The 9056-nt window shown below is 52.1% G+C and overlaps 1 protein-coding gene across 1 annotated transcript; it reads right to left on the reverse strand.

Annotated features, from left to right (window-relative positions):
- Positions 1-3727: 3727 nt before the first annotated feature.
- Positions 3728-8823, reverse strand: LOC143907547 (uncharacterized). The gene is made up of 4 exons (XM_077424390.1): positions 8539-8823; positions 5325-8431; positions 4652-5096; positions 3728-4519 (listed from the first exon to the last, which is right to left on the reverse strand). The coding sequence occupies exons 1-4, from the start codon at positions 8821-8823 to the stop codon at positions 3728-3730; spliced, it is 4629 nt and encodes a 1542-aa protein (XP_077280516.1).
- Between the last annotated feature and the right edge of the window lie 233 nt (positions 8824-9056).

Here is a 9056-nt window from a genome sequence, read left to right on the forward strand (position 1 = left end):
TTCGATACATTATTGTCTGAGATATTTTTGGACTGAGGCATTTTGGACTGAGATATTTTTGAACTGAGATATTTTTGGACTGAGACATTTTGGACTGAGATATCTTTAGACTGAGACATTTGGGACTGAGATATTTTTCCCCAGACTTTTTTGTGTGAGATTATTTAGGAGAGACATTTTGACTGGGAACCAAACGCGAAAACAAGTTCCCCCGAATTGCACAACAAGAAAAAGATCTATAAACCCTCCAAATCAAGATTTGGAAGCGTAATATAAAAGTATAATGTCGATGTGCATCGTGCGTATGTGTGCGTGCAATGTAGCGTGCTATCCTTGTCTATATCTTTGTCTATACAGAAGGACAGATATAGTCGATAACATAGAAAATGGTAATTTTGTCGGTTATACAGACGGCTCCAGCATCACCTTAACTCGTGATTTCGGGTTTCTGCATAAGCTTACAATAAACGATAAACGCGAAACCCGTCCCGGCTTTGGGGTGTGTCTCCACACGTCCTCGTCAAATTCGGAGCATCGTCTGTTGCCCGCGCACGGAACTCCGTCGCGGCTTTGCAAGCCAGTTCTGTCTCCACCGTTTTGTACCGTGGCCGTCTCCGTCTTAAAGACAACGAAGTCCGTTTAGCCACGCGCATTAGGAAAGTGCAATTTGTGAGACCGCTCGCCTCATTCAACCAGATTAACAATAAACAATACGTATGTGCAATTAAAATCGGAGCCGTTATTTCAAAGTCTTTCCGCCTTGGTTCGCGAACCTTCGTCAAGGTTGTACCATCCAACCCACCACAACAACAAACAATAAGCTATAAACTGTGACGTTGCGGCCCGCCGCTTCGTGGCAGCGCCCCGCCGCCGTCACAAGGCGCGGAAATTTGCGCCCAGGGACGAGCCAGAGAGGCGACGACGAGATCTCCAGAGGCCAAAGAGTCGATATCGTTTCCGCGTTTTGACTATTCTTTTATTTTCATGTGTAATTATAATGCGCGCGGCGCCTCACACACACCACGGCGAATCTTCGAGGGAGTACCGATAACGAAAGGGGTCCGGGAGGACCAAGGACCGAGGAGGGGTGGCGAGAGCGGAAACTACAGGCCTCAGCAATCTGCCTCCACGGAATATCGGCCCGCGGGGTGACTGATGACCGCCCCGAGGGCAACCGGAGGCACACCGGCCAGAACAAAGTCCAGTCCGCTGCCCAGGGACAAATTGAAGAAGTCGCTACGCCGCCGAGGGACCGTTGCTCGCCCCCGATGGATCCACCTTACGACGATCCTGCGTTAGAATATCGCGCGAGCTTGCAAGCTCGCTCTCGATTGGTTGGCACGCCCCTACGGAAGGGGGTGCCGCATCGATTCCGTTATCGAGCGGCGAGTCCGAACGTTCTCTTAAACTACGCGATAGCCGCCCCGAGTCGGGAAAATCTGTTACGCTGCGACGATCCTCCGTACGAGGTGAGGAGCCCTACAAGGAGACATCCCATCGGTGAGGTTGCCCGCAGTAATTAATGGGGAGATGTAACGCCACGACGCCGCCCTCCGGTGCACGCTCTCGTCTGGGATAACGTTGTAATATCACGACGCGTGCGGTCCCTTGAGACCGCGTATCGAATGGCGGCCGACAGCGAGAGCGAAAGGCCTCGGGATGGTATCGTGGCCGCGGAATTGAAATAAAGACGCGATTGCGAGCCTCTGGAGATCAGGATAGATGCGTGGCGAGATCCGTTCCTGCGAGTCCGTTTCGTGCACTGTCCGCGCTCGCGATTGTGTCTCGTGCCTTCCGTATTCCCGGCGTATCAAATTACCAAACATTGCTCTTGTGGAATTTCGCATGCGTCGGCACATCATTCGCGTTAATCGGCCGTCTGTGAGTGGCTAATTGCCTCAGAAAATCGTGCGTGTTAGGGTAATTATGTTCGGATGCGTTGTTCGGTGATTGCGTGTTATTATTGCTCGCGGTAATCCCGCACATTTCCCTCGCGTTTCTTCCCGTATTTCGCGCTACGCCGATTGCCTTGGCGTCTCGTTTTTGCGTTCGGAAATCCCTGAGGACAGTATTGTCTTTGCCCGAATGACTGGCGCTACCTTTGGTCATTTCTCACGTTAGATTAAGTCCGTATTTTCGCGTTGGTTATAGTATTCCGCGTCTCCTTGCGATCGCGTCGAAATTGATCTCGCGTTATTGTGTTGCGTTCGGTCCTCATTACGTTGGGACGTGGCTCACGCCACGATTCATATTTGCGTTAGGCTTAAGATAATTGGCGACAGAATTCTCGCGCGACTCCCGGCATTACGTTCACGCGCTCCGAGCGTGGGGTATCGCCCTTTCGCGATCTTTCCTGCGAGATCTTATTTTCTATTTCTGTAATTATTTCGTGTTTACGGTTGGTGTTCCATATTAATGGTAAGTTTTGTCATACTGTATCTCTCTGATCTAATCGCAGCGCCTTCTGCGCGTTTATTACACGATAACGCCGTACTTCGTTTATTCTGGTGTCCGCGCTATCATTATTTTTTTTGTTTCATCTCGGACGCTCGCGCGACTGATTATATGATTTGCCTGACCGGCCGGAGCCGAATCGGCCCCTATATGTTTCACGCGCGCATTTCTAATGAATAAATGTTATTTTGATTTATTAATTACTTGAGTTCGGAACCTTATTTATGGCGTCTCACCCCGCCAAATATCGCGCCGCCCTTCATCACCCCCGCCCCAGCCCTTAGGTCGAGCTAGCCGATTCTTCGCACATCCGCACGTCTCGCTTTGCGTCTCGTGTTGGCTTTCTTTCGCGATTTCACGGACGCGCGTTGACGCGTCTGGCGCCCAACGGTAAATTCGTTTCGTGAAGTGTCGGAGGTGCGAGGGAATCGTCGGAGAGGCCCGTCATCCCGCTCTCCTTACCTCTTTTGATCCGGCACACGTCTCGGAGCGGTCCGGGAGTGAAAAAGTCGTGACAAAACATACTGCACAGGGGGGGGGGTATGAGGCGCTCCCCGGATTTGCGATTGGTCAACAAAATTTCTCGAAGGACCAGAGGGCCCGTGCCCTCGCGAAAGCGAATAAAGCGAAGCAAGCAAGCGAATATCAAAAATGCGAGGCGACTCACCGTGTCGTTGCCCGGCGCCTCCTGGGTGTCGACGTCGTCCTCCCGTTGGCGAGATCTCTGGCGTGCAAGGCGAAAGCATGCAACAGTCCGGTATAGCAAGCGGGCACGGACAGGCAGGTATAGCAAGCAGGCACAGATAGGCAGGATAGCAAGCAGTCACAGATAGGCAGGATATCGAGCGATTAGGCCTTCGTGGTCTGCGATAGGCGACCGAGCACTCCGAGTTTGCACATGCAAAAACGGTAACGTGTGAGCTTCACGACGTTCGACTGGTGAGTGCCTCTTTTCGGCGTTCTCCGGCTCGCGCACCTGCGAAGTACGGCGCGAGCGAGTACCGAATTCTTCTCATAATTGGAGATGCCACCCGTGGGCGGGCAGCACGAGTCGGGTGAGTCGCGCGAATATCGACAAGTGTACTAATCGCGATCCACCGACGTTTCGCTAATAGGCGCGATAATTCAACCGGTATAATTAGTCAATACGAAAACCGTACCATTAACAATGTGAAACGACAACACGAAATCAATCTTATAATTAACTACTATTTACACTATGATACATGGCGGTGCGCCAAACATTACCGCCCACCAAAATACACCGTATTTTCTATGTTTGAGCGGGTCCCTCCGGTGAGCCGTCCATCGGCAGAGGGCACAGCTTCACCAGAGGGCGACTAAGGAGGCCATCCGCCGTCCTCACCGTAGCGACCCGGGCGACCCCGTCACGACCCGGATGTAATTCCTCGACGCGCCCTCGTCTCCACGCCAAAGGAGGGGCGTATTCGGTTTTTAGAAGAACCAATGTGCCCTTTGATATCGCGTCAGCCGGCTTTAACCACTTTGGTCGTTGCTGGAGGGTGTGTAGATATTCTTCATACCACCGTTTCCAGAACTGTTGGTGCATGTGCTGCACCAGCTGCCATCGATCGAGTCTGCCTATCGGCACCGGGTCTAGGTCGGGATAGGGAACCGCTACGAGCGGCTCTAATGTGATAAAGTGCCCCGGGGAAAGCACCCCGAGGTCGTGGGAATCCGAGCTGGTGGGGCACAAAGGTCGGGAATTCAGGATGGATTTTACCTGTGCTAGGAGGGTACTGAATTTTTCCACCGTGAGGATCTGCGCTCCCACCACGCGTTTTAAGTGGGTCTTTGTCGCCTTAACCCCCGCTTCCCAGAGGCCACCAAAGTGTGGCGCGGAAGGGGGGTTAAAGGACCACTGGATTTGTTCTTGCCCTGAGGCCGCCTCCATGCAGCTGACGAGCTCGCGCTGAGCCCCCACGAAATTGGTGCCGCAGTCGTTGTAGATCCAAGAGCAGCGACCGCGCCTAGCGATGAAACGCCTCAGAGCCGACAAAAACGAGTCTGTAGATAAGGAAAAAGCAAGTTCCAAATGAACCGCCTTTGTGATAAAGCAAACGAAAATACACACGTACGCCTTGAACGGCGTTGCCCCGCGAGAACGACGATTATATACGAAGAAGGGGCCCGCGTAGTCGACCCCGGCGATTGAGAAGGGTTTGGCTTGACGTACCCGGTCGAGCGGTAGGTCCGCCATGGGCGGTTGCAAAGTACGCGGGTTCGCCCGGAAACATTGGTAACATCGCGACAAACAACGTTTGATGGCCTGATAGGCCCCCAGAATCCAAAAATGCTGCAGTAGTAGGTAATGCAACGCTCGACGCCCCGGATGCAAGTGTAGGCGGTGGGTGCGCTCTACTATCAGTTCCGTGAGCCGGTGCTTACCGGGCAACAACGCGGGATGCTTGGCCTCATGAGATATTGCGGAGTGCGTGAGTCTACCGCCCACCCTGAGGACTCCGCGCGCGTCCACGAAAGGGGCGAGTTGTCGCAGAGGTTTGGAGCAATTCTGATTGCGTTTCAATCTATCGAGATCCTCTGCAAAGCGACAAGATTGAACAACTTTAACGAGGTATAGCAGGGTCGAATGGAATTCGACTTGGTCTACAACAAGAGTTCTGTGAGGTGAATTCGACTTGAGTCGATTAACAAAACGAAGGCAATAAGAGAATATTCTAACGAGTTTATCCAATGACGAAAAACGATCGAGAAGCGAATCAACAACAGAAGCAGAGTTTACGACATCAGCAGGATTTACAACATCAAAAGCATGAGATTTTTCTTCCTCCGGAAAATCGTCATTTTCCAATATCGTTTCTGGAGTGGGTTCGAATTCGGCGAGCTACGCAGGGCCAGTCCACCAAAGCTGATGATCCACTAATTCTTGAGGAAACAAGCCCCTTGAGCAACAATCGGCTGGGTTAGACTTGGTGTCGACATGCCTCCAGCAAGAGATATCTGTGTTGGACTGGATGCGGGCCACACGATTACGCACAAACGTCTTCCAACGGTGGGGGGCCGAACGTATCCAGGCGAGCGCGACCTCGGAATCAGACCACGCGTACGTGCCGTCGATAGTAATCTTAGGCCGGAGGATGTTCCCGATATACTCCGCTAAGTCCGACAGTAAAACGGCTGCGCAAAGCTCGAGTCTCGGCAAGGTGATGGCCTTAAGCGGGGCCACCTTTGACTTGGCGCTGAGCATTCGAATCAGTACCCCGTCCTCGGCGACGATTCTAATATATACAACGGCTCCGTAGCCCTGTTCGCTCGCGTCACAAAATCCGTGTATCTCCCGTCGGATTACGTTGGCCATGGCGATAATACGAGGTATGCGAATGGAAGCTAGCGCGGGGAGTTCCGATTTGTATCGTCCCCATCGAGAACATATTTCCGAAGGAGGCCTATCGTCCCACTCTAATTTGAGCACCCAGAGTTGCTGTATCAGTCTTTTAGCTGCAAACGTAAGGGGAGTCAGAAAGCCTAACGGGTCGAAAATACGAGCCAGTTCCGAGAGAATGGTGCGTTTGGTACAATCTCTGTCCAACGGGTGGACCTGAAAGCCGAAGTTGTCCGTTTGAGGATACCAACGAAGTCCGAGAACTTTGAGAAACTGATCTTCCGAGGATTCAAACGATAGCAATGATTGACTGCAAAGCTCTGGATCGAGATCTGCTAAGACTGACGGATGGCTGCTGGCCCATTTCCTGAGCTCGAAACCCGCGGTTTTAAGCAAAGCTTGTAGCTGCCGCTGAAGCTCACGGGCTTCCCCCTCAGATTCGGCGTTCGCCACCACGTCGTCGACATAGACGCTCTCCTCCAAGACCGCCGCGGCCAGAAGGTAGCTCACTTTGCCTTCCGTTGCCAATTTCAACAAGCAGGCGATTGCCAGGAACGGAGAACACGTCAATCCAAAAGTGACAGTCAACATCAAGTAGTCTAATATCGGATCATTCTCCGAGAAACGCCAGACTATTCTCTGGTAGTCACATTGACCGCGCTCGACCAAGATCCGAAGGAACATTTGTTTGACGTCCGCAGTGAGCGCCACGCGGCCTACCCGGAACCTCAACAATATCACGACTATATCCGTCTGTAACTTAGGCCCGGATCGCAATACGTCGTTCAACGAAACGCCGTTCAAATCCTTCGCCGAGGCGTCAAATACGACCCGCAATTTTGTGGTAGTGCTATCCGATTTAACTACCCCATGATGGGGCAAATAGAACACAGGTCCGTCCATCGGGAACGGCCGTTCAATCAGTTTCATATAACCGTTATTCAAATAATCCTGCATGAATTTGTTATAGCTCAATTTAAACTCTGCATCTAATTTAAAGCGACGCTCAAGTGCGCGAAATCTATTTAGGGCTACTTGACGCGTGCCGACAAAACAAGGTTTATCCCTTTTGAAAGGATACGATACAACAAAACGACCGGACGCGTCCCGACGCGTGGTCTGAGCGAATAATTCCTCGCAACGTTTATCCTCCTGCGAATACGGTGGGACCGATGGAATTTCGTCTAGTTGCCAAAATCGACTAAGAGATGCGTCCAACGAATCGAGAGTCATAAACGAATGTGTGGATCCCGGCGCCTGCGTTGATACCGAACCGACGAGAACCCAGCCGAAGACGGAATTGAAGGCGTCTGGTTCGCCCTTCCTTCCCACGCGACGGCCATCCCGAAATAACGACGCGAAGATTTCTGCGCCGATCAGGATGTCGATGGGACCGGGTCGGTGATACTGCGGATCGGCTAGCCGCAATCCGTTCAAATGTTTCCACGCTCTTCGCTCGACCTGACTGCTAGGTAACGGGGCGGAGATGCGCGGAAGAATCGTAGCCTCTACTGGGGTGCGCGTGCTTTCCCTGCCCTGTGCTTGTATTACAAGTGAGGTGCGGCCTCGAGTTGCAGCCGCCTTTGTATCATTTACCGCGAGAACTACCGTATGGCACTTGGTTCGTCCGAAACCACCCCTCTGCATGCAACCTTCGGAGATAAAGTTTAGCTGGCTCGCGCTATCTAACAGAATACGAACGGGGAAGGGATTTTCGTGTGCGTCGAGCGCTTCGGCTTGTACCGTCGACAACAATACGATCGGGTTCGACCGCGCGACGCTAGCCATGCTAACGAGGGGTTCGCTTCCCTGCGATGACGTTGTCCCCGATTCGGAGGGTGGTTCGGCGTCTGTGGGTGCATTCGCCGAGCCCGAGTTCTGCTCAAAATGCAGGAGCGTGTGATGTTTGGCCTTACACGACCGACACGTCCACGACGATGGACAGTCATTAACGCTGTGGCCCGCGCGGAGGCAGTTATAGCACAAGTTCGAAGTTTTAGCCGTTGAATGCCTTTCCCGAGGGGATAATTTCAAGAATCGAGGGCATTTAAACACGAGATGTTGTTCCTTGCACACAGGACACTCGGCGGTTCGAGTTGCGAGCGACGAAGCCGGCGCGGAATTCTTTGACGAAGTCGACTGAGACTTTTGCGACGTATTTTGTGAGCCCGATACCGACGCGAGAACCCGGCAGTGATCAGAGAGGAACTTTGTGAGTTGCGTGAATTTCGGTATTTCTTCCGCCCGGTGTTCAGATTCGAACTTCTCGCGGAGCGAACGAGGGAGCTTCTCCAGCAAGAATTTGAGAAGGAGATAATCCCAAGCGTCTGTAGGAAATCCTAATAGATTCAATGCTCGCGTGTTCTCGGTGAAGGTGCTCAACAGCGTGCGCAGGGGGACGGCCGACTCCGACTTCAACGGCTGAGCTTTCAGCATCAAGTCCACGTGATAATCCGCCAAGTCTCGTTTGTTTTGATATCGCGAAATCAAGGCGTCATAAGCTATCGCGTAGTTATCGGCGGAGAGAGGGATGTTCTTGACGACGTTCAGCGCTTCTCCTCTCAAGCAGGATATCAGATATTGATACTTCTCTATGGTAGGGACGTTCCGGTTCTCGTGAATAGAGATGTTGTATAACGCAATGAACGAGGGCCAAAGCGTGAGATCTCCCGAAAATTGCGGAAGTGAGATCTTGGGCAATTTGACCGATGACGGGCTACTCGGTCGGCGCCCACAAATCTCTCGTAACGCCCGATTAACGCGAAGCGCATCTCGTCAAAGTCCCGGCGAATCGAATCCTCCGTTTCGAACTCTTCATCTGAGGCGTTTTGTATTATCTTGAGGTGGGTTGCCTCAAAGTCCTCGACCAATCTGGTCACGATGGGATATCGCACGAGGAAGTTCGGTCTCTGACTTACATTGTCCGCGGCGAGCATCGACAGCTCATGAATCTCCCGCATACGTTTCACGCATAACTCGCGTTTGGTTACATTCCCTCGACTCATGATGCCCGGAATACAATCACTAGGTCAACCAAGATGACGATAGCAGCTCACTTCGATGTGAAAATATCAACAATGCCGGAAGCTAACGGTCTTCAAGTTCCGTAATGTTCGCAAAACAAAACAACTATCTCCTTGTTATGATGACGAGTCGGCTCGGCTCGAATTTCTGTTCGAAGGCACGACGGATATTTTCGAGAGGCTATAATAACGATTCGTACAATTTCAAACGACGG

This window comes from Temnothorax americanus, unplaced genomic scaffold (genome assembly GCF_048541705.1).
Source record: "Temnothorax americanus isolate GAGA-0224 unplaced genomic scaffold, ASM4854170v1 Scaffold83, whole genome shotgun sequence".
NCBI lineage: Eukaryota > Metazoa > Arthropoda > Insecta > Hymenoptera > Formicidae > Temnothorax > Temnothorax americanus.

Excerpts from the sequence above, each read along its gene's own strand:
- LOC143907547 (XM_077424390.1), bottom strand. The coding sequence starts at position 8,823 with ATGAGTCGAGGGAATGTAACCAAACGCGAGTTATGCGTGAAACGTATG. Across the intron at positions 8,432-8,538 it reads GATTTGTGGGCGCCGACCGA|AACCGGAACGTCCCTACCAT; the intron begins GTAGCCCGTCAT and ends TCTATTCACGAG. Across the intron at positions 4,520-4,651 it reads CGGACCTACCGCTCGACCGG|GCGGTTCATTTGGAACTTGC; the intron begins GTACGTCAAGCC and ends TTTATCACAAAG.